General features: G+C 41.4%; 1 protein-coding gene across 4 annotated transcripts in view; it reads left to right on the top strand.

Annotated features, from left to right (window-relative positions):
• Positions 1-25,556, top strand: part of slc33a2 (solute carrier family 33 member 2) — a 160,972-nt gene that overhangs the window by 78,730 nt on the left and 56,686 nt on the right. For all 4 annotated transcript variants that reach the window (XM_043712148.2, XM_043712139.2, XM_087997932.1 and 1 more), the window contains exons 4-5: positions 459-606; positions 14,350-14,453. In XM_043712148.2, the coding sequence (XP_043568083.1) occupies positions 459-606; positions 14,350-14,453 (252 nt within the window). The remainder of the gene's footprint in view (positions 1-458; positions 607-14,349; positions 14,454-25,556) is intronic.

Genomic DNA, 25,556 nt, shown 5'->3' with positions numbered 1-25,556 from the left:
AAGTTAAGTTGTTCCCAGCATTTTTTATTAAAGTCTATGAGACATATTTGCAGAGATTGTGTAAAGCTCATTTACCATAATCATTGTTGATGGTATGGCACTAGTTATAGAAAGGAGGGGATACAAAAAAGGAAACCAAGGCTGGTCACACTAACATTTTTTTTCCCCCTTCGTCTGATCCTGAAAAAGACTTCTGATTCAATGGGACCTTCGGATTATCACACCTCCCCGCCACTGCCCTAGTCCCTGTTTTGATCAAAAACCTGTCTTAAAACCATCATTAGGAAATAATACAAGTGTACAATCCAAAAGCAATAATGAATTCAAAGATCCTTTTGCATCCAATTTTTAATATCATTACAATACTGTTATTCAAACCACAAGACATTCTTATTTATTATTGCTGAAATAGTGTGTAATTATATTGACTAATGCATCAATTTTGCTGTTTATTTTAGGAGAACAGGGTACTGTGAGCATGTTTCCAATGTTTTTACTGGAGCACAATTTCTCTCCAGCGGAGCTGGGCTTATGGACTGGGCTAGTTGCAATGGGATTTTCTATTCTTGGATCATGCCTCGGTGGCATATTAATGACGAAGTATAAGTAAGTTTGTAGATTTAACTTTTATTCATGTATAGACATAAGAAAATAACTTATTGTTATCATGTCTTCAAACTAAATAAGTAATATTAACAAAATGCTAAATTGGAATTTTATTTCATTCTCTACAAGTGCCCAATATAATGTGCAGCATGTTATCTTCTCACCCAAGATGAAGGCCAGCAGGAAAGTGACAGCTGGGAGCATTAGATAGTGTTTGTATAGGCTCCAGTTTCTTTCCTTACATGGTTGACCAAGAATCCCATTCTTACTCAGGAACAGGGACAGAAAGCCTGAGTCCTGTTGCTGCTTCTGGCCTGGGCTGCCATCCCCATCACTGACCAAGCACAGCAGACTCCCTTGAGCCCTGCAGAGTGATAGTTTCCCCTTGACTCAGGCCCTGCTCTTGCTGCCTTACACAAACATATTTGGCTTTTTAATTTATTCTTTCATGCGCTGTGGGCAAGGCCAGCATTTGGTGCTCATTCTTAATTGTCTTTGATCTGTGCAGCCATTAAGAGCTATGCACAGGGGAAGGTTTCCATCTCTAGAGGGCATTTGTGGAGTGGATGGGTTTTTTTAACAATGTTTCATGGTCACAATTTTAACTTCACATTCGTTAATTTCACCAGCTGCCCTGGTGGAATTTGAACTCATGCCCCTAGAGCGTTCATCTGGGCCTCTGAGTTACTGATCCAGAGTTACCACCGCACCACTATCTCCCCTTAAGAGCGCACCTTCCTTGACTGTCAAGTTCTGGAGCAGGGACTTGAACCTGGAGTTTCTGGTGCAGATACAGGCACCCACTCCAGTACATGATCTCCTTTCATAACCTTTATGTGTCTCTTTTGAAAGAAAAATTAGTGTAAACACAGTTGTGTCAGATGTCGAGTCATGATCTCTGTGTTGAGTTATTTGTCGGATTGACGTTTAATTTTATGCTGGCCTTCCAGCAGTTACAATAGTTCTTTGATATTTTTGCATGATGAAAAGTGTAAAATCTCCTGAGAAAACAGTAAACTGTCAAAGGGAAAAATTGTTCAGCTTGGCATTGAAATCGGAAGGAAGGGCAGACTTGGCATCCGGCACTCCCCTGTAAACCTGTGGGACTTGTCAAGTATCATTGAGCGTCAAACTGATTATGAGAATACTGTAAAAGTGGGTCACTGATTGCTGAAAATGAGTCTTTTTTGGATCAATAGGTTATACAGTACTGCTCCTGTACCTTGTTTCATTAGCAATCATCTCTTTTGAAGATTTGAAAGTGCTGCACTCTGCTTACATTAGTCATGGTAGCATTCTGTAAATTTCATTTCTTATACAGCTGCATTAGACTTTCAACTTAACTAACTGCAGCATTTGATTTACCTAAAACTAATATTGTATCTTCCAGTAATATTTTATTCTATATTTTTTCATATCATATGATGAAAGATGGAATGAAATTCCAGTTTATATAAGACCTTTGATCTAATGTCATAAGGCAATCAAAATGCAACCATCTATACATTCAATCCTTACTCAACAATATAGATTGGGGAAAATGAATAACTATTCATGCAAAAGAATAAAATATCACTCAAATCTAAATGTTGTCTCTGCAGTAAACATGATAGCACAACATATGACAGTCTTTGGACAAATGTGTGAAGCATGTTGTGTATGCATTTTTTGTTCTTGATTTCAGGAATAATTTTCTATTTCTATGAAATGCAAACTTCAGAGGTTTAGTAAATACATCTGATTTTTATGACAAGGCTAAAATGCAGACATGTATCTGTAACTTGCAGATTTCCTTTCCCCTTTCCTTTGCTGTTTCTGACTGGATGCTAATCATTAACAGTGCATTAAGGCTAGCAGGTTTGAGATAAGAGGTTCTTTTATGCTGTCTACAAACTAATAACTGTCACTACTCTTGAGAAAATTGGATAACCAGGCAAAAGGTGTTGCTTTATCCTGCTAAGAGCTGTCAAGCATTTTCTATGCTGTAAGGGTTTGAAAATGGGATTGAAATCTGCATCTGCTTGAGTGGCATTTAAACTTTAAAAAAACATACTGATAAAGTAAAGATGAGAATAGTTTACATTAATGGACTTTGCTATGCTTTTTTCACTTTAGATTAGAGGCTTTTTGGTATTGAACTCTTGAATTGAATTCAAAAGAGGAAAGATAACCCTCCAGAGGTTGAGCTGGTTAAAGGTGTGAGTTATTGAATTGTATAGAACAGGAAGATTCACTCTCTGGTCTTGCGAAATTAGCTACTTTCAGTGAGCCTGTAATATGTCACAGTTGGTTTTAGTTCTACTAGATAGAGCGAAAATCATTGCAAAACCTTATTTTAATTTATATTTGATAACTCAAGCAGGAAGCATGTAGACATGAGTTAATGGCAAACTCAGGCTGGACAGTGTTGGCTGTAGCCAGTCAGCTGAAGCTCACTGTAGGAAGATGCAGGTGAAGAAGGGTTGTAAAGCAGGGTATGGTTGGCAATGGAGAAAGGAGCAAGGAACTGACACCTTTCACCGAGGAGAGGGAGATGAATAAAGTTGACAATGGAATAGTGAAAATAGCAGAGGAATCATGTACACTCAAATCAGGAAGCCGTTCATGTGATGCAGGACTTCCAATGCACATTTGCTGGGCTATTAAGGCCAGGCAGTCAGTTCTTCTATAACACATAGTTGTATTCTTGTGCAACCTCATGTTATTAAAAAATCGTGCTTTAGAAACAGCGCTTAAAGTGTTGGCTATGTTATCGCATTATAGCCAACACATGTTTTAAAAGTTCACCCTTTAGAAACAGCATCCCCAATTTGTCAATCATATTGCAGCAAATTCGTGTTGATGAAACATGTATTTTAGCAGAATGACCTGGATATGTATGTTTGTGTTAGCCTGTCCGCATATGACTTGATTGCTTTAAAATGCATTTTCAGTCTCATGATGTCCTCTGCCAACAGTATCTATGCTTTTGTTTCACAATGTTTCCTAAAAGGTGCAGGAGCGCACATTGACCCAAAGGATCCCATGTAAGCTGTCCCTTACTGTGCACGTGCACAAAACATTTAAAAGTGTCACACACTTAGCAGATATACTCAATGATTAAGCTTTCATGTCCTTCTAGGGTAAAGAATTCCAAATATTCAATACCCTCTGAGTAAAAATAAAATCTCTTCTGGGTCCGAAATGGCATCCCCTTATTTATATTGTATCTCTTAGACCCCTCAACCGGGGAAATATCTTACCTGCACCTATCCTGTCTATCCTTTTAAGTATTCTGTAGGATTCAATGACAAAACTGTAGAAAATACTGGTTCAGATTACACAGTCTCTCTTCGTTGGACAATCTCATTCATCTGGGTACAAGCCTAGTTAATGTTATTTGCACTCCGTCAACGGCAACATTATCTTTCCTCGAGATACAGAGACAAAAGCTGCACACAGGTGTGGACTACCAAGCTCCTATACAATTGAAACAAATTTTCTCTGCTCCTGTACTCAAATCCCCTTCAATAAAGGCGAACACTCTACCAGCTTTCCTAATAGCTCAGTGCAACTATATTTTAGCCCTTAGTGACTTATCGACCAGGACATCTGGTTCCCTTTACATGTCTGCGCTTTCCAACTTCTCAGTATTTAAGAAAATCTCTGCACATTTGCTCTTTCTATCAAATAAAAAACCAAAAGAATTGCAGATGCTGGAAATCAGAAAGAAAAACAAAAACATTTCTGGAAAAGCTCAACAGGTCTGGCAGCATCTGTGGAGAGAAATCAGAGTTAATGTTATGGGTCCACCTACCCTTCCTCAGAATGTTCTTCCTGCCAAAGTGGATAACTTCACAACTTTTCACATTATATTTCACCTGAAAAGTTCAGACACAGTCACTAAGCCTGTCCAAATCCTCCTGAACAAATCTTTATATCTTTGAGATATTTTGACCTTTGAAGGTAATTTGAGATAGACTGGGTAGACAGCATATCTCTTCAGCTGTTCACAACTGACCATGCCCAAGTAGTCCATGCTTACAATATTTACAATATAACCTCCAGCATTAGATGTGATTCCACAGTAGACAGTATTTGCAAAACATTCTCAAATGTGTAGAGAATGACACTGAGAAACAATTTAGAATTGTCAGTCAAGGTCATAGTCTGACTCACTTAGATGTACTAGAAACTATATACAGGGCCCTGTTCCTTGCAGTCAGAAAGAAAATGTACACACACTTGTTTCAGTTCAACAAAATATGTGACAGCGATTCTCTGGTTCATTTCTTGGAGCAATGTCTTGTTTAATCAGAGTCAACCAGTCTGGCCTAAAATTTAAACACTGGCGCACTGACCTCTACACCGCTGAAGCCAAACGCCAACTCGAGGACACCTCTTTATACCGCCCCCTTGACCATGACCCCCCTCCCCCCAATCACCAAACCATCATCTCCCAGACCATACAGAACCTCATCACCTCAGGAGATCTCCCAACCACAGCTTCCAACCTAATAGTCCGGGAACCCCGCACTGCCTGGTTCTACCTCCTTCCCAAGATCCACAAGCCTGACCACCGTGGCGGACCCATTGTCTCAGCATGCTCCTGCCCCACTGAACTCATCTCTACCTACCTCGACACTGACCTATCCCCCCTCGTCCAGAAATTCTCCACATACTTTCGAGACACCACCCACACCCTCCACCTCCTCCAAGACTTCCGTTTCCCCGGCCCCCAACGCCTCATCTTCACCATGGATATCCAATCCCCCTGCACCTCCATCTGCCATGACCAGGGCCTCCAAGCCTTCCGTTTTTTCCTCTCCTGACGTCCCCAACAGTACCCTTCCACCAACACTCTCATTCTTTTGGCCAAACTGGTCCTCACCCTTAACAATTTCTCCTTCGAATCTTCCCACTTTCTCCAGACCAAAGCGGTAGCCATGGGCACACGTATTGGCCCCAGCTATACCTGTCTCTTTGTTGGCTATGTAAAACAGTTGATCTTCCGTAATTACACCAGCACCACTCCCCACCTCTTCCTCCGCTACATTGATGACTGCATTGGTGCCACCTCGTGCTCCCGCGAGGAGGTTGAGCAATTCATCAACTTCACCAACACATTCCACCCTGACCTTAAATTTACCTGGACCATCTCTAACACCTCCCTCCCCTTCCTGGACCTCTCCATCTCCATTAATGACGACCGACTTGACACTGACATTTTTTACAAACCCACCGACTCCCACAGCTACCTGGATTACACCTCTTCCCACCCTACCTCTTGCAAAAATGCCATCCCGTATTCCCAATTCCTCTGCCTCCGCCGTATCTGCTCCCAGGAGGACCGGTTCCACCACAGAACACACCAGATGGCCTCCTTCTTTAGAGACCGCAATTTCCCTTCCCATGTGGTTAAAGATGCCCTCCAACGCATCTCGTCTACATCCCGCACCTCTGCCCTCAGACCCCACCCTCCAACCGTAACAAGGACAGAACGCCCCTGGTGCTCACCTTCGACCCTACCAACCTTCACATAAACCAAATCATCGGCCGACATTTCCGCCACTTCCAAACAGACCCCACCACCAGGGATATATTTCCCTCCCCACCTCTTACCGCCTTCCACAAAGACCGTTCCCTCCGTGACTACCTGGTCAGGTTCACGCCCCCCTACAACCCACCCTCCCATCCTGGCACCTTCCCCTCCCACTGCAGGAATTGCAAAACCTGTGCCCACACCTCCTCCCTCACCTCCATCCAAAGCCCTAAAGGACCCTTCCCCATTCATCAACGTTTTACCTGCACATCCACCAATATCATTTATTGTATCCGTTGCTCCCGATGCGGTCTCCTCTACATTGGGGAGACTGGACGCCCCCTAGCAGAGCGCTTTAGGGAACATCTCCGGGACACTGGCACCAATCAACCACACCGTCCTATGGCCCAACATTTCAACTCTCCCTCCCACTCTGCCGAGGACATGGAGGTCCTGGGCCTCCTTCACCGCCGCTCCCTCACCACCGGACGCCTGGAGGGAGAGCGCCTCATCTTCCACCTTGGAACACTTCAACCCCAGGGCATCAATGTGGACTTCAGCAGTTTCCTCATTTCCCCTTCCCCTACCTCACTCTAGTTCCAAACTTCCAGCTCAGCACTGTCCCCATGACTTGTCCTACCTGCCTATCTCCTTTTCCACCTATCCACTCCACCCTCTCCTCCATGACCTATCACCTTCATCCCCTCCCCCACTCACCTATTGTACTCTATGCTACTTTCTCCCCACCCCCACTCTCCTCTAGCTTATCTCTCCACCCTTCAGGCTCTCTGCCTTTATTCCTGATGAAGGGCTTTTGCCCGAAACGTCGATTTTACTGCTCCTCGGATGCTGCCTGAACTGCTGTGCTCTTCCAGCACCACTAATCCAGAATCTGGTTTCCAGCATCTGCAGTCATTGTTTTTACCTAAAATTTAAACAAGCCTGTTTGTTAAATGTAATCATCATTAATTGATGCGTGCTCTGTGACAATGTCTCAATCAATCACAAGCCAGTTGTCAACCCATTAGCACTATCGTCCCATACAGTATTAATGTTGTCTCCCTTCACTTGGTACTTCTTGTAATTTGTCCTGATGCATGCTAAAACAGACAGCTTTCTCAGCAGTACTCGCATTTGTATATTTATGTCTGCATCACTAAATCATGCAAGATAGTGTAAATGCAACACCAAATCATGTAAATAGGTCTAAATAAGTAAGGCACAACATCAAATTCAACAGTTTTCAAAGTGTGGCCTGAAAAAAGCTTTATACAGTTCCAACATCACCTGGCTGCTTTTAAATCCCACACCTACACTGTCCTTCTCATTAGTGAACATTGACACATGTATTGTGTCATTATGTACAAAAGACCACTGTTGTCCTTAATAGGCCCTATTCGTTCCTTAGTTATCCCTTTTCCTTAATTTTACTTCATTTTAACAGCCATTATTCTTTTGTGTTTCCTTTTTGCTCTCCTGATTTGCTTTTTAAGTTTCCTCTTGCACATTCCTGAGTAGATTTGCTATTTTAAACCATCAGTATCTTCCAAAAGCCTTCCTGGTTCTCTTATCCAATCCGGTATATTCCTTGATATCCATGGTTCACAGGATTTACTGGTCCTAGCCTTTGTCTTTATCAGAATATGTTGGCATTGTACTCTTCCTGATTCCTTCTTGAATGCATCCCATTGGTCTGACATAGATTTACTTGAAAATGTTGGCTTCCAGTCCATTCTGGCCAAATCAAAACTGATCTAATTAAAATCAACCACACACACACACACACTTCCCAAGTTAGAAATTTGATTGCAGGCTCATCCTTGTTCTTTTTCCAAAACAATCCTGAATCTAACTGAATTATGATTGTTATCTGCAAAATGTGTCCTATTGATAGTTGAATCACTTGTCTGGCTTCATTTCCTAAGGTTAAGTCCAGAATGACCCTGCCTCCTCCCAACTTGTTTGGCCTTGTACAACATACTGACTGAAAGGCTGTTCTGGATGCATTCCTCTCCCTCTAAACCTTTCATACTATGACTACCCCAGTTATTGTTTGAGAAGTTGAAATCACCTACTATCACTACTCAATTACTTTTCCACTTCTCTGAAATATGCCTATGTATCAGCTGTTTTATTTCTCTTGGACTGTTGGGGGCCTGTAGTACTCTCCCAGTAATGCGATTGATCGTCTTTTATTTTTAAGTTCTACCCATATGTCTTCACTTCAGTAGCCTTCAAAGATAACCCTTCTTACTGCTGTAGTTGATTCCCTGATCAATATTGCAATGCCTACTTTTATTTTACCTCCTTCCCTGTCTCACCTGAAGACCCTATGACCTGGAATATTGAGCTGCCAATCCTACCCCTCTCTTAACCATGTCTCAGTGACAGCAATTATACCATATCACCATGTTTAAATTTGTGCCCTCAACTCATCTGCCTTATTTATCAAACTCCTTTCATAAGTACATCCAATTGTGTTCAAATCCCTTGTGCCTTAACTGGTCTGTTGTTTCTGTGCTATCTTGACTCCCTTGCTGTCTCTGCTGTTCAGATTCCCCTGCTGAACCTTCTCTCTGGATCCTACCCCCATGCTAAGTTTATTTAAACACCCTCCATCAGCACTAGCAAACCTCCCTGCAAGGATGCTGGTTCCATTTCAGTTCAGGTACAACCTGTCCACCTTGCACAGGTCCCACACCTTGAAAAATTGTCCCAATGTCCCAGAACTCGAAATCCCTCCATCCTGCACAATCTCTCCAGTTATGCATTCATCTGGATTAATCTCATACTTATAGAATCATAGAGTCTTATCTACTTAACAGCAAGTGACATCAAAAGCAATTGAAAAATTATTACTTTTTGGATCCTGTTCTTTAATCTCTTTCCTAGCTCCCTAAATTCTGCTCACAGGTCTCATCCCTTTTCTACCTAAGGTAACCAATATGTATCATGATCTCTGGCTGTTTGCCCTTCTCCTTCACAGTACCCTGCAACCATTCATTAACATCCCTGACCCTGGCACCAGGGAGGCAACATACCAACCTGAAGTCTCTTAACAAACTGCAGAAATGCCTGTGTGTTCACTTACAATTGAATACACTACCACAAAACTCTGCCATTCTTCTTCCTCCCCTCTTGTTTGGAAATGTAAATGGGTACAGGGGACTCCTGCACTGCCTGCCTGCCTCACGCAGCCCTGGTGGTCAGCCGTACACTTCCTGCCCGTTCAGTCTTCACCTGAACACCTCACTGAACATGCTGTTCATGACATGCTTAACATCACAAATGCTCCACCGTGATTCCACCTGCAGCTCCAAAATGGAGTTAGCCATTAGCTGTAACTGGTCATGCTTCCTGCATACATAGTCACCAGGCACAACTGAAGCGTCCATGATTTGCCACATAACACAGGAGATGTATATCATGAATGCGAACTCTGCTGTCATGACTTCCTCTCTGGTCCTTTGTTACTCCCTTTTGAAAAAAAAAGTTACGTTTATGGAAGAATGCTGTGAACCTATTTTCCTTACACTATTTTGCTTAGTTAAATTACTTTATTACATTGTCCCTGACTTTCACTTATACCTGTGATTTCTTAGTTAATCCTGTCTTCCGAAATATATATATATATATCTATATATTTTAAATTTTTGAACCATTCAGTACATCACTTCCTTGTAAGCAGACGCTTAAAGATGCTGCTGTTAAATTCGGACTCCCCTCCCTCTGCTCAGTTGAAGCTGAAGAAAACAGCCTTACCAATAATAAACCACAAACAATGGCATCTTACAAATGATGAACAAAACAAAAAGCAAAAAAAAACACCTCTGTCCCTCTGCATCGAATCTCCACCATTCTCCAAATTCCCAAAACCTCACACTCACTCAGGCTGTGTCTCAAACAGAGTGTGTTCTCACACATCTACATGTGCAAAGCATACTGTACGTATGATTGCAACTAGGGAAATTATTTTCATTGGCAGGTTTCCGTTACTTGTTTTATGCATCAGAGGACTGAAGATTGATTGATGGTGGAATATGTCCCCCTGAGAGGTCATGTCTCTCCTTATTTCAGACAAGTATGTATTCAGCTATAGAGTCATAGAGGTCTACAGCACAGAAAAAGGCCCTTTGGCCCATCATATCTATGCTGGTCAAAAACAACCACCTAACTATTCTAGTCCCATTTTCCAAAACTTTGCCAACAGCTTGGTATGTATGTTTTAGCATTGCAAGGTGTAAGACTTTCTGACTCTCCCACTCTTACAGGCAGTGAGTTCCATATTCCTGCCACCCTGTGGGTGAAAATATATTTCCTCACATATCCTCTAAATCTTCTGCCCCTTATCTTAAATCTTTGCCCTGGTCATTCATTCCTCCACCAAGTGAAAGATTTTCATCCTGTCTACCCTATCGATGTTCCTTATAATTTCAATCATGTCCCCTCTCAATATCCTCTGCTCTCAGGAAAACAATCCCAGTTTGTCCAATCCCTCTTAATAACTGAAAGTCTCTAGCCCAGGCAACATCCTGATAAATCTCTTATGTACCCTATCTGGTGTTATCAAATCCCTCCTACTAAGTGGTCTCTGGAATTGCACACAATACCCTAGCTGTGGCCTAAACAACATTTTATACCATTCCAGCATAACTTCCCTGCTCTTAAACTCTATGCCTTGACAAATAAAGGCAAGTATCCCATTCTTAGCCTTGTTAGCCATGTTATCCACCTATCCTGATACCTCAAGGAGCTTTTAAGTTATTTTGCCCTGTCGCCTCCTGTTTTACCTTTACGAGTTTTATTGTGCATTGCACTGAAAACTTTCAATTACAATTCCTGAAGCTACTTAGCTCAAACCTATTCACCTCAGTTTAATTCTTTTAGTGGATAGAGTTTCGTCCTCTTTCTTAATTTCATCAAGTTTCATGCTTCTAAAAGCAAATTTGGACAAGGATCCAGCACAATTTGATTTGCTTCACCAATTAACTACTGACCTTCCCTTTGTACAAAATTCCTCTTGTGTAACAGAATATTTCAATTCTTTAAATTGTACCCCAAACCTTGGGCTGGTGTTTGCATTCTGCCTATGCTTCCCACAGGGCTTTTCCTCTGTTGAGCTTACAGCATTCACCTAAGGTGATGCTCCTGATGGAGCAAGAGCAGATTTACAAACTGTAAATAAAACATTTGCAGGCTATTAATTACTAGCCACTTGTGCTGCCAATCTTGTTGAGGGACTGCTTACGAGGAGACAATAATCCCAGAGGATGTACGATGCTTTAAACGTATCCAAAGAATCAATTAGCTGGAGTACTGCTAGAATGGTTTATGTTTCACCTTAACTTGTGGCTAGATTCCAAGCAAGTTAAATAATGATTTTTTTGTTCTCTGTAAAACACTAAAACCATCAACAGGAAGCTCCGCTGAGAAAATAAAACTGCTTTTACTTTCCACAATGGGAGGATTCATATTTCTTCCAAATGCTAAAGATGCTGTAGCAGTCGAGTAAAAAGTACTAAGTCACATGCTCAGCTATTACCTGAATGGGTCTGTGCAGAGGAAACCTGTGCTGCTGGACTTTGAGATTCTTTGCGAATCACAGTTTCAAGATCTTTGGCAAGTCTGCTACAAAATTAAAATTTACAATAAGCTGAGTTGTCAGACTATTTCATGCTGATGGATGCTGAACAAATATCCTTTATTTAAGTCTGTCAGAACCATTTGGTAAATTACAATTTATCTTCCTTTCTACTTAAGTTTATCAGTTGTGCACTGATTCTGATGGCAGAACACGAAGTGTGCGCCACATCCACTCTGTTTTGCTGATCCCACACAATTACAATTAAAATTTAAAGTACCAGTGACATTATGGCATATACGTGGGATCATATGGTGGAGGAACCTTTTCATTTGCAATGGAGCAAGAATAGACAGAATCTCCTGGTCAAATGAGGAGACTTTGCACCATGGCCCCAATTTTCAGTCTCCCTACTTTGCCAGTTACATAAAGAGAGTACAAAAGTGGCAAAAATATTTTACATTATGTTGGTTTCACTTTGCTTGAATCTTCAGAACTGTTATTTGTTGTGATTTGCTTATTCAGAGGCTAATTGGCTGCCTCACGGTTGGCACGCATTGAAGATTATCAGGGAGTCAGAGACCCTTCTTTATTGTGGAGGAAACAATGAAGTGTTTGCAATCTTTGAATGCTCATATTAGTGCTCAATGTACTCGCCACTCTGGGGCACGGCTGAACTTGTAGACTCAGCTGGCCTTCCATGTGATGCATTTTAAAAGACATCTCTGTCAGCAGAAATAATTGAAGTTTTGTAGGTGAACTCAAAGTCTTGTGAAGACTGTGCCAGCCAATATCCTGTCACATAAGGACAGTTGTAAAACCTCTCTTTAGGCATCTCATTCATTCACTTTGATTGACTGTTTCCATCACATTCAGAATCTTAACCTTTTGTCTCATTTTACTTCTAGTCATCAGAGACTGTTCTACCTTGCATTCCTCCTCCACTCCTCTGTGCTCCTGATCTTATTCCACACCCATGTTACCTTGGATTTGTCTTTGCTGATCATGAGCGCCAGGTTGATGTAAAAGTTCATTCCTTAGGTCCGCTTGCTTGTGTCACAGACTTCAATAAGGAGAACTGCTGACCTCAGCCACAAATACACAAAGCCAACTGGCGCACATCACCTTTAAAATAACATGAACTGGGAGTTCACGAGTCTACAAGCTTCTCTAGTGCTGCTGACTTTATCTTGAAGGTGGGATGTAATTATAAAAGTTTAATGCTCATGACTATTCATGATAGACAAATGCATTACAAGTGCAGAATCTGGCATTTCTCACCATGAGATCCAACACTTCACAAACACGCTGCTGAATGGATCTCTGCATCTCAAGTCACCATTAATAAATTAACATTTCAGCTCTTACTCAATTCAGGAACCCTGACTGCCACCTTCAATGTTTGTAAGGCTTCATTAAATCCCTTTTATACAATTACCGATTTAATGTGTACAGTGTCACACCTCACTGAGGTAGCACACTGGAAATCAAGCCCTGCTATTCTTGGAGTCATGATAAAAGCTAAAGATTTTATACAAGTACACATTCCCCATTTTGCCTCTTTTTAAACCCAGGTTGACAGAAAGCATATACAGGTTCCGGGGCTATAAACCATACACAGTTATAAACTATTGACGTATAAATCTATTGGTTAAGACTCTAAACTCTTTCGAAACTCTCCCCCACATGCACATACAGACAGAAAAAAAAATTGGCATTGCAGTTAGAGGGAAAATCAAGAAAGGCAGTTCAGTGGTCCCTGTTCACTGGGTTCTCTTGGATGATCCTTATGACTTGCCAGGATTGGCTGCTCCTCGACCTCTCTTCTTCAGGTACTTTCACTTGCTTGTAAGAGGCACTGTGTGACTGGTTCATGACTTTTGAAGTCTCTGATTTATTGGCTAAAAGCATCAGCTTATAGCAACTGCAGAGAGAAAATAAACTGGTTTTATTCAGGTTTTATGTGTTTTTTGAACTGCAGAGAAAAGGACACTACTTCCCCTTCTGGAGGTCTAAAAGTTATTTCTTTCATATCTCCAAGTTCTTCAGCTACATAAAACCAATCAGATTGTTGTGGAATTGTCTTGCAGAAGACGTGCAACTTGTCACCACTCCACAGATCAATCCCCTATTTGTTGCTGACCAAATCTCCCTTTGTACAGGCTCCATGGGTCTAGTTCATCTGCAAAAACCTCCCCCTACTGTTCAACAAAGAGCAGTGTAAACAGCACTCACAATGAGTGGCAGTAACCGCTTTTTTTAAAATTGCAGCAAGTCTTCCACAATGTTTGGTTTAAAACAGTCGCTTTCCCATTTCAGTCCACAATAAAAAAATACTGAAAAATAGGAAGATAGAGTCTTACATCAAAGCCAATAAAATAGCACTGTAATAACCTAAATTCATTATAAATATTAATGACATATCTTTATGGAACTTAAAGTTTAAGTTATATGAATAAGAAATTGAACTTATTTTGAATTCTTGAAGTGATGAAAATGTTATTCTCTTTAAATCTTTGCATATTTAATTCTCAAGTGTTGAAGTTCCTTGATAGAATCTGTTGTATGAAATAACAACTCTATCCTTCAAACAACAGAATCAAAATATATTTACTTGAATATAATTTGTTTTCAATTACAGTGCATTTTCACTTATTCTGAGTCTGTTTGTGATGCGTGTTGGAAATTTGAGTTTCCAGACATTACTTCTCCTTCTGTTTGAAAGTGAATCCTTGACAATGAAAGGTATGTTGAATGTACGATATGTAGGTTATATGTTTGTAAATAGGCTATTGTTTTCCTATAACAATGCCAAGACTTCAAAATGTAGTTAGCTCTATATTGCTTTGAGATATCCTGATGTTATGAATAGTGCATAAAAATATATTTATTTTGTTTTATGTGAACTACGTTATGTAACTAATGAATACGGTAATGTGTGAGCTGGTTGATCTACAGGAGGCAACCATGTAATGATAATGTCACTGTATTAATAAGCCAGAAACTCAGGCTAATGTTCTGGGGATAAGCCCTTCATTCTTGGTGAAGGGCTTATGCCCGAAACGTCAATTCCCCTGCTCCTCGGATGCAGACTGACCTGCTGTGCTTTTCCAGCACCACACTCTTGACTCTGACTCCAGCATTTGCAATCCACACTTTCTCCTAATGTTCTGGGCACACCTTCATTTTAGGGATACTTGATTAAATTAGATTAGATTAGATTACTTACAGTGTGGAAACAGGCCCTTCGGCCCAACAAGTCCACACCGACCCGCCGAAGCGCAACCCACCCATACCTCTACATTTACCCCTTACCTTACACTACAGGCAATTTAGCATAGCCAATTCACCTGACCTGCACATCTTTGGACTGTGGGAGGAAACCGGAGCACCCGGAGGAAACCCACGCAGACTCGGGGAAAACGTGCAAACTCCACACAGCCAGTCGTCTGAGGCAGGAATTGAACCTGGGTCTCTGGCGCTGTGAGGCAGCAGTGCTAACCACTGTGCCACCGTGCCACCCACAATATATTCACGGTCAGGATGGGCAAAAAATGCTGGCCCAGCCAGCGATGCCCACATCACAGGAGTGAAAGATTAAAACAAAACTCTCAACACATTTCAAATAATAATCTGGAATTGAAAGCTAGTCTTGGTGATGATGACCACAATAACTACCGTCGATTGTTGTAAAAACCTGCCTGGTTCACGAATGTCCGAAGGAAGGAAATCAGCCATCCTTATCTGGTTTGGTCTTGGACCACAGACTGACAGTTGACTTTTTACTGCGTTTTTAATAGCCCAAGCAAGCCCCTCAGTTTAAGGCAATTAGGATGGACAACAAATACTGGCCTTGTCGGGAATGCCCATATCCTGTGAAAGAATTGGAAAAAATGTTTCCACTTTTAACAGAATGCACAGAGGTAGCAGTGTATGCTATCTAAAGAAATGCATTGTTACACACCTAGGCTTCTATTGACAACTTCCAAGCTGTGACCTACACTACCCAGAAAGATAAAGGTAATCAAATCAAGGTCCATCCAGATTATGGAACTTTGTTGCCATTCCTTCAGTGTCACTGTGCCAATATTTCCCAACAGCGCTGTTAGGTCTACTTTCATCTCAAAGACTGTAGGAATAAGAAGATAGAGCACATGAATGCGTGGCTGAGGAGCCTATGTATGGGAGAAAGATTCACATTTATGGATCATTGGAATCTCTGATTGGGACCTGTACAAGGAGGATGGATTGCACCTGTGTTGGAAGGGGACTAATATACTGGCAGGGAGATTTGCTCGAGCTGCTCGGCAGGATTAAAACTCGTAAGGTGGAGTAGGGAAGGTGGGTGGTGGGGGGTGGGGGCGGGGTAGTGCGCGGCAGGACCCAGAGCGATAGCGTGGAAAGGGATCAATCTGAAACTGATACAGTTGGGAAAAGGAGCGAGTCAAACAGACAGTGCAGGCAGGGAAAAACAGAGAGCAAGGTAGGACTGATAAATTAAACTGCATTTATTTCAATACAAGACGCCTAACAGGGAAAGCAGATTAACTCAGGGCACGGTTAGGAACATGGGACTGGGATATCATAGCAATTACAGAAATATGGCTCAGGGATGGACAGTACTGGCAGTTTAATGTTCCAGCATATAAATGCTATCAGAAGGATAGAAAAGGAGGCAAGAGAAGGGAGGGGGTGGGGGAGGGGGTGTGGGATGGGGTGGGTTAGTTGGCATTTTTGATAAGGGCTACTTAGAGTGGATATACCTGGAAATACATCCAGGGAAGTTATTTGAGTGGAACTGAGAAATAAGAAAGGGATGATCACCTTATTGGGATTGTATTATAGATCCCCCCAATAGTCAGAGGGAAATTGAGAAACAAACTTGAAAGAAGATCTCAGTTATCTGTAAGAATAATAGGGTGGTTAGGAGAGGGATTTTAACTTTCCAAACATTGACTGGGACTGCCATAGTGTTAAGGGTTTAGATGGAGAGGAATTTGTTAAGTGTATACAAGACAATTTTCTGATTCAGTATGTGGATGTACCTACTAGAGAAGGTGCAAAACTTGACCTACTCTTGGGAAATAAGGCAGGGCAGGTGACTGAGGTGTCAGTGGAGGATCACTTTGGGGCCAGTGACCATAATTCTATTAGTTTTAAAATAGTGATGGAAAAGGACAGACCAGATCTAAAAGTTGAAATTCTAAATTGGAGAAAAGCCAATTTAAACAGTATTAGGCAAGAACTTTCAAAAGGTGATTGGGGGCAGATGTTCACAGGTAAAGGGATGGCTGGAAAATGGGAAGCCTTCAGAAATGAGATAACAAGAATCCAGAAGAAGTATATTCCTGTCAGGGTGAAAGGAAAAGCTGGTAAGGTATAGGGAATGCTGAATGTCGAAAGAAATTGAGGGTTTGGTTAAGAAAAAGAGGGAAGCATATGTCAGGTATAGACAGGATAGATCAAGTGAATCCTTAGAAAAGTAAAAAGGCAGTCGGAGTATACTTAAGAGGGAAATCAGGAGGGCAAAAAGAGGACATGATATAGCTTTGACAAATGAGGTTAAGGACAATCCAAAGGGTTTTTACAAATACATTAAGGATAAAAGGGTAACTAGGGAGAGAATAGGGCCCCTCAGAGAACAGCAAGGCAGCCTTTGTGTGGAGCAGCAGGAGATGGGTTTATACTAAACAACTATTTTGCATCAGTGTTTACTGTGGAAAAGGACATGGAAGATATAAAATGTAGGGAAATAGATGGTAACATCTTGAAAAATGTCCATATTACGGAGGAGGAAGTGCAGAATTTCTTGAATCGCATAAAAGTGGATAAATCCCCAGGACCTGATCAGGTGGACCCTAGAGCTCTGTGGGAAGCTAGGGAAGTGATTGCTCGGGCCCTTGCTGAGATATTTGTATTGTCAATAGTCACAGTTGACGTGACGGAAGACTAGAGGTTGGCTAACGTGGTGCCACTGTTCACGAAGGGTGGTAAGAACAAGCCAGGGAACTATAGACCAGTGAGCCTGACATCGGTGGTGAGCAAGGTGTTGAAGGGAATCATGAGGGACAGGATGTGCATGTATTTGGAAAAGCAAGGACTGATTAGGGATAGTCAACATGGCTTTGTGCGTGGGAAATCATGTCTCACAAACTTGATTGAGTTTATTGAAGAAGTAACAAAGAGGATTGATGAGGGCAGAGCAGCAGACATGATCTATATGGATTTCAGTAAGGCGTTCGACAAGGTTCCCTATGGGAGACTGGTTAGCAAGGTTAGATCTCATGTAAGACAGGGAGAACTAGCCATTTGGATACAAAACTGGCTCAAAGGTATAAGATAGAGGGTAGTGGTAGAGGATTGTTTTTCTCATTGGAGGCCTATGACCAGTGGAGTGCCACAGGATTTGTGCTGGGTCCACTGCTTTTTATCATTTATATAAATGATTTATATAAATGATTTTGATGTGAGCTTTAGAGGTATCATTTGTAAGTTTGCAGATGACACCAAAATTGAAGGTGTAGTGGACAGCAAAGAAGGTTACGTCTGATTACAACAGGATCTTGATCAGATGGGCCAATGGGCCAAGGAGTGGCAGATGGACTTTAATTTAGATAAAGTCCATCTAAATTATGGGAAAACAGATCTTGGCAGGACTTATACACTTAATGGCAAGGTCCTAGGGAGTGTTGCTGAACAAAGAGACCTTGGAGTGCAGGTTCATAGCTCCTTGAAAATGGAGTCACAGGTAGACAGGATAGCGAAGAAGGCATTTGGTATGCTTTCCTTTATTGGTCAGAGTTTTGAGTACAGGGGTTGAGAGGTCGTGTTGCAGTGGTTCAGGATGTTGGTTAGGCCACTTTTGTAATATTGTGTGCAATTCTGGTCTCCTTCTATCAGAAAGCTGTTGTGAAACTTGAAAGAATTCAGAAAAGATTTACAAGGATATTGCCAGGGTTGGAGGATTTGAGCTAAAGGGAGCGATTGAATAGGCTAGGGCTGTTTTCCCTGGAGCGTCAGAGGCTGAGGGGTGACCTTATAGAGGATTATAAAATCCTGAAGGGCATGGATAGGATAAATAGACAAAGTCTTTTCCCTAGTGTGAAGGAGTCCAGATCTAGAGGGCATAGGTTTAGGGTGAGAGGTGAAACATATAAAAGAGATCTAAGGGGCAACTTTTTCCACCCAGAGGGTGGTATGTGTTAGGAATGAGCTGCCAGAGAAAGTGATGGAGGTGAGTACAATTGGATGGGTATGTGAATAGGAAGGGTTTGGAGGGATATGGGCCGGGTGCTGACTAGATTGGGTTGGAATATCTTGTCGGCATGGTGTATATAAGGAAATAGATTAATTGTGGATATTAGAAATGTATTACGATAATTTTATGAATGTGCTGTTCTATCAAGTAAAGGTCTCAAAGCATGCACCCAATTTAAATACTTTTTAAAGTCAGACTCAACTGACATTTTTGCTTCACCAGTAGTTCTTAAAATGTATTGCTTGTTGAGTATTAAGTATCACAGGGACAGATTTCACTTTCAATCTCAAAACAATCATAATTAAACTCAATCTGAATTTTGGAACAGAATGTTAAATAAATGAATATTTGCAAATTCTGCTTTTATTTATCTATGGAAATAATTGAGCCCTGCTAAACCTTCTCCCCCATCTTGTGAAGAAAGACTTTCTCTGCATCACAGTTCTGATCTCCTTATCTACCAGGTGAAACTCGAGCTAGCATTGCTTCTTCCAGGTCCATTATTACAGTATTACCTTTAAAGAAAAACACTTTTTTTGTGATGGTCTCCAATGGTCCTTTTAAGGACCAGTGATACATGTCGACTGAAAGAGACTCTCGGAAGAAGATTGTAGGCAGTGCTGTTCTGGCGTGGACTCATTGGCCCTTGCAGTGCCTGTTGTGGCTTGTTATGTGGATACAGCAGTAGAGAATTTCTATGCCATAAAGCCAACTTTCCAGCAAATATATGTAGCAACAATATTGAATAAAAAAACAAGTTATTGTATGAGATGTGGTCAGCACTGGCATGGCTAGCATTTGTTGTCCAGCCCTGGTTACCGTTGAACTGATCGGCTCTGCAGACCATTTCAGAGCATGATTATGGGTCAACCACATTGCTATGGTTCTGGAGTCACTTGTAGACCATATCAGATCAGGTAAGGATACCAGGTTTTCTTCACTGTAGGACATTAGTGAACCAGATAGATTTTGACAAAATGGTCACCACTAGACTGTTTTTTAATTCGAGATTTTTATCGAATTTGGATTTCACCATCTAGGACCACCGTCATAGAAGGATTTCAACTCATGTCCCCAGAACCAAAGCCTGGGTTGCTAGATTTCTGCACTCCCCTCTCTCAGAGGGGAGTGCAGAAATGCAGTGAAGCATAAAGTTTTACATAAAGTTCAGGAATTATGTTTTATGTTTGATCTTAGCTTATCTGGTTAGGAAAGGCTATGGGGAGTTGAGCCAAATCAGTCTTAGCTCCACTAAACAACATTATTTCTTCCTCGAGACCTACTCAAACTGTTAGTGATTGATATTTCCAGAATTCCAGAAGAAAATTGCCCACTGCTGTTTGATGCAGGCACTATTTTTAATATAGACGATTTCAAGGTGTTAAGGAACAGGAATAATGTGAAAATGGGTTGTGATATTTAAACTGAAAAAGGACATGAGGAAGATGACGGTTGTGAAAAATAGGAAAGTTTACAAAAGCAGAGGTTGATTTGTAAAGAGGACCACGGCCATTATAAAGAGAAAAACACTAATTGTGCTTCAGGCAGATGCCAGATAGAAAATATAACTGAGAATCACATTATTATGGAAAGTTCAGAGGTGAGGTCTACAAACAAATTAGAATTAAGGGAATGTGCCTCGAGGGTGGCAACCAAATGAGGAAGGGAATCCCAAAGTCTTCTATTGGCATATTCATAATAAATGGGTGGTAAAAGGACAAGATGCGTGGCTGACATAATAAATGAATATTTTCAATCTGTCATTATCAAGGAATATGATGCTACATACACAATGGCATAGAAAAAATTGTCAGCGGTTGCATGACTTGAATAGAGTCAAAAAAACTGCAGATGCTGGAATCCAAAATAAACAGGCAGAAGGCTGGAACAGCACATCAAGCCAGGCAGCATTAGGAGGTGGAGAAGTTGATGTTTAGGTGTAACCCTTCTTCAGGGTCCTGAAGACGGCTTGCACCTGAGAAGTCACACAATACCAGGTTATAGTCCAACAGGCTTATTTGAAATCACAAGCACAGGTGACCTAACGAAGGAACAGCACTGCAAAAGCTGGAGATTTCAGATAAACAAGTTGGACTGTGACCTGGTGTTGTGTGACTTCTGACTCCAGTCCAACACCAGCATCTCCACATCATAGAGAAAACTGAGGTAGTTCATACACTGATTAATCAATAAGGAGAGGTATTAAATAGTCTGAATATACTGAAAGTGGATAAGCCACTAAGCCTGATTGAGTTGCAATTAAACATATTGTGAGAAATGAGATTGTAAATCGCAGAGGCACTGGCAGAGAATTTTCAGTCTGCCTTAGGCTTAGGTTAAAGAATCATAGAATCCCTACAGTGCAGAAAGAGGCCATTTGGTCCATCGTGTCTGCACCGATCCTTCAAAGAGCATACACTATCCAAGCAGCAGCCTCAATGCCCATAATGTTTAGTTGGTTAGCTTTTTGGGACAGAGAATAATCTCTGAAGAGGTGCTTTATGACACTGGTACAGAACTACGAACATGTGAGGAGTTCAACAAAAACCACCAACACCCTCAACAGATTTTGATGTCTGGACTGATCAGATGGTGCTCTGCAATATGGAACTGAGAGAAAGTTATTTATGGTTCCACTATGTTGTGCATTACCCAGCCTAGCCATGCAGAGAAGAGAAGCCTTGGGAGAGGACTATTTGACAGAGGTAGTTCTGACCTCTCATGTCAACTGTGATAAGGATGAGGGTGAGCCACGCTTGCCAGGTGTGTGTGCCAGTCTAGATGCCTGGGAGACCAGGGAATCTCTTATGGTGAGAAGATTCCAACAGCAGTGCATCTCCTGCATAACAACATCTTGGCTTTTGTTACCCTTCTTGTGTTCTCTCCCTCTGAAGAACACAAGGACCGTGTCTGCTATGCGCAATCTAGATTCATAAATATGCAGAGGGAGCCACATGAACACAGATCCCACAACAGCATTAACATAGCCCCAGTTCACCCACAGGTAATGCGTCAATGCAGCTGGAGCATCATGTAAAAAAGGACAATCAGTTATTTACAACATTTATTCACATTTTCGCAGGACTGTGGCTGCTTACGTGTCACCATAAGTTTTTTTTAAGTCTTAGCGAGTTTTGAGAAGATTTGTAGTTCAGGTTGAGGTTCCAGATGCAGGTTTACTCGCTGAGCTGGAAGGTTCATTTTCAGAAGCTTCATTCCAAAGCTCACTGAAGATGTTACCTAATATGGTGATGATATGTCTGAAAACAAACCTTCCAGCTCAGCGAGCAAACCTTTTTTTTAAGTCTACTCACTTTCCTGACAGGTGCCAGGATCTGGATGGGATTCAAGAATCTTGGAATCCCATCCAGATCCTGACTCCTCTCGGATTTTCACAAGCCTCAAAAATATAAAGCCAATAGTACTATCTTTCTAACTGTCCCCCCAGTTTCCAACATATTCACGAGCCCCCACCTTAAGCCCCTTCCGCATGGTTTTAAGGAATTATAAATGTGTGCCCTTAGAATCTCATCACTCTGAAGCCTTCCCCCGACTTCACTTCAACCAATGACTCTGCTCCAGTCATTGACTGCCCTCTTCTAGGGGAGTGAGAATGGTCAGGTTTGCAGTAAATACAATTGTATGAACGAGGTATGGAAACCTGTTAGTGGCAGGAAAAGGATTTGATGCATTTAATGTTTTTCCAAAGGATACCATTAATTAACCAAAAATCCTGCTTTGTATTCCTAATTCAAATTATTCTTTGGTGACATACAGCTGAGGAACCTTGACAAAAAACATGACCTATACTGCACATATCCTTTCTCTTTGTAAATAGTTTTTAATTCCTGCGACTTCTTATGTTGTTTTCACTTGTTTGCTGTATGGTTGAAAGGTTTCTTTAATCTACTCATTTTTGCAAATAAAGTGGCTGAGGAAAGACTTTGAACTATAAATATCAAAGAAAGAAAGAAAGGGTTAGAATTTGACTTGAGAAAAGGACAGAATGTAAGAATATGAGACACTGCTCTTATTTGCCAATAACTCCAATAGGTCACACAATGCATCAAAGTTGATGCCATGCATGATAAAACAAGATCACAAAATGGTTTGATCTTTCATGTCATGACTGGCAATAGATGTGCTATTTATTTCAATAGCTTTGTCAACAGAGATGTGACACCCTTTAAGCAACTGTCAAAATTTTGACAAGTTTTAAAAATGGTAATTCTATGTAGCATAGAGGAGGTGAATGTGCTCAGAGGAGATGGGATGGTTGAAATATTAATGAAAATATGGTGTATAGCTAAGAGTTTGTGTACTTCCATTTGCTCCATTTGATTTTTGAATAGGATGTAGTGGAATGTAAAAAATAATTCCAGAATTATTTTTTTTATGTAAAAAAAGAATCCATCTAATCCTATGCTTTCTGTGCTTTTAACTGAAAGCTGGAGTGCTACCTGTCCCCCTCTTGACTGTCCCAATAGTGACCTCATCTCTGAGATTCTGGAATATAAGGGCAAGGTTTACCTTACAGCTTCTGAGCCCCACATCAAACTGTAATGTGGGTCAGAATTCTGGACCATGTAGAAAGCAGGTCAGGAGGAGGTCCCTTGGGTGACCAAATGTGAGCTTGAGTCAGTCTTGCCGTCTACTCTCAAAACCTAGAGTCAAGCAGAGCCTTTCCAGTTGAATGCAAGTAATAGAGAGGGTACTTCAAGATGAAGGCGCCCTTTAAGAAGCTTTTTAAAATTTAGACTTGAAAGGATTATGTTAGGTTAAGGTTAAAGCTTTAGTCATATTGTCCATAATAACAAAACTAGAAAAGCAAGAAAGAACTACAGATGGACAAAGATTGGAGAAAGTGAGGACTGTAGAAGCTGGAGATCAGAGTCAAAAAGTGTAGCACTGGAAAAGCACAGCAGGTCAGGCAGCATCCGAGGAACAGGAGAGTCAACATTTCGGGCATAAGCATTCCTGATGAAGGGCTTATGCTCGAAATGTTGACTCTCCTTCTTCCCGGACGATATATGGACAGTAAAGGCTAGAAGCTTAGGACCCTCCTCCCTACCTTTTATCTTAGCCTGCTGGACAAACTTTCCTCATTCCTGAAGAAGGGCTTATGCCCGAAACGTCGATTCTCCTGTTCCCTGGATGCTGCCTGACCTGCTGCGCTTTTCCAGCAACACATTTCCAGCTAGAAGCTTAGGAGCCACACTGTCAACAGGATAATGTTGGCCTTGGGTGAAATACAAACAATGTCTATGAAAGACTGTGAGAAAATAGCAGACCATGTAAGAGACCTCGAAAGAGAAGTGTAGGAATTCTAATATGTCTGTTAGAATTATTTCTACAAAGCTTGAAGCAGTTGGTAACACACCAGTGTTTAGATTTATGTTTCACAGTTATAAGACTGGCTATCCCTGCATACCCTCTTCCTGTGAAATAAGCAATTGTAACCTCATTTCCTGACTCCTCTATTGAGTTGTCCAATAACATCCTAAAAATATGTATTGCAGCTGGGTCCACTACGTTGGAAGAGGGAGGAGGGCCTCTGTACAGGTTAGCTTGCCCTCCTGCAGGGGGGAGGGGGTGCTCTGGCCCTGCCTGAAGTTCTAGTCCCCCTCCCACGCCCAATTCCCCACTCCCATTCTGCTGCCTAGGGATGTTTCTGAACTGGCCTCCACCATATGTGGGAACCTGTAGGACAATTGAAAAATCCCAGTTGGTCTATTTCTTTTAATGGCCTTATAAAGCTGTTAATCAGCTGGATTGGCTATCTGCCTCTTAACCCTATCCACCCATTCCCTCCTAGACCATTCCAACCTCAAAACAAGTGGCTCATGGAAACAGGGTGCAGCCAGTGAACTGGAACACTGACTGGCAGGACTAGCCTTTGGACCCTTTGATTTTGGCCCCAGTGAGCTATAAAAGTTAAGTCTCAAGAGTCAGTGCCTGTAGATAAAGTGCCCATTGTTATGGAGGTAAGTAATCCATTAGTTGTTGAATAACTGAAACCACTTACACTTGTAGAAGTCTTCTGGGAATTGGAGTAACCATCCAGACAGATATAAATTTCTGCTAAATATTGCTTTTATTGATGCACTTACATCAGCCTAATATTAACAGTTTAGTCACATCCATCACATAGAAGACACAAGGAGAAACCTTGCCCTCTCCTCTTCACCATCCGAGGTCAATTGACTGGCAATGGAAGAAAAATATTCACCCCAAATTGTAGATATTGTATAGAAATTACACATTTTCCATTCCTCCCACAACTTAGGGAATTGGACCTCATTTCCAATTGCAATTTCCATCTAAGAAGTCACCACCCAGAAATACAGACTTTTTTTTGACTACTGACCTGATTGTTTAAACGGTCACTGTGAAGTGGAGCTAATCAAAATTGGAATAGAAACACAAATTATTTTGAGTTTTGTGTGGTCCATCATTTAAGCCACCAGAAACAGTTGGGGATGGAGGTCACATAACACAGATAGACCCTGATGTATTTCTCATGATGGTCAGCACTGAATTAAGCTGCCCAATAACCTCCCTGATCCTTTTTAAAAGTGTTACTTTATTCA

The sequence above is a fragment of the Chiloscyllium plagiosum genome, unplaced genomic scaffold (assembly GCF_037043375.1).
Source record: "Chiloscyllium plagiosum isolate Xiang-an unplaced genomic scaffold, Cpla_swu_hap1 HiC_scaffold_2, whole genome shotgun sequence".
Taxonomy (NCBI): domain Eukaryota; kingdom Metazoa; phylum Chordata; class Chondrichthyes; order Orectolobiformes; family Hemiscylliidae; genus Chiloscyllium; species Chiloscyllium plagiosum.
The sequence above is the reverse complement of the archived record's forward strand: the minus strand, read 5'-3'. Positions and strand labels throughout refer to the sequence as shown.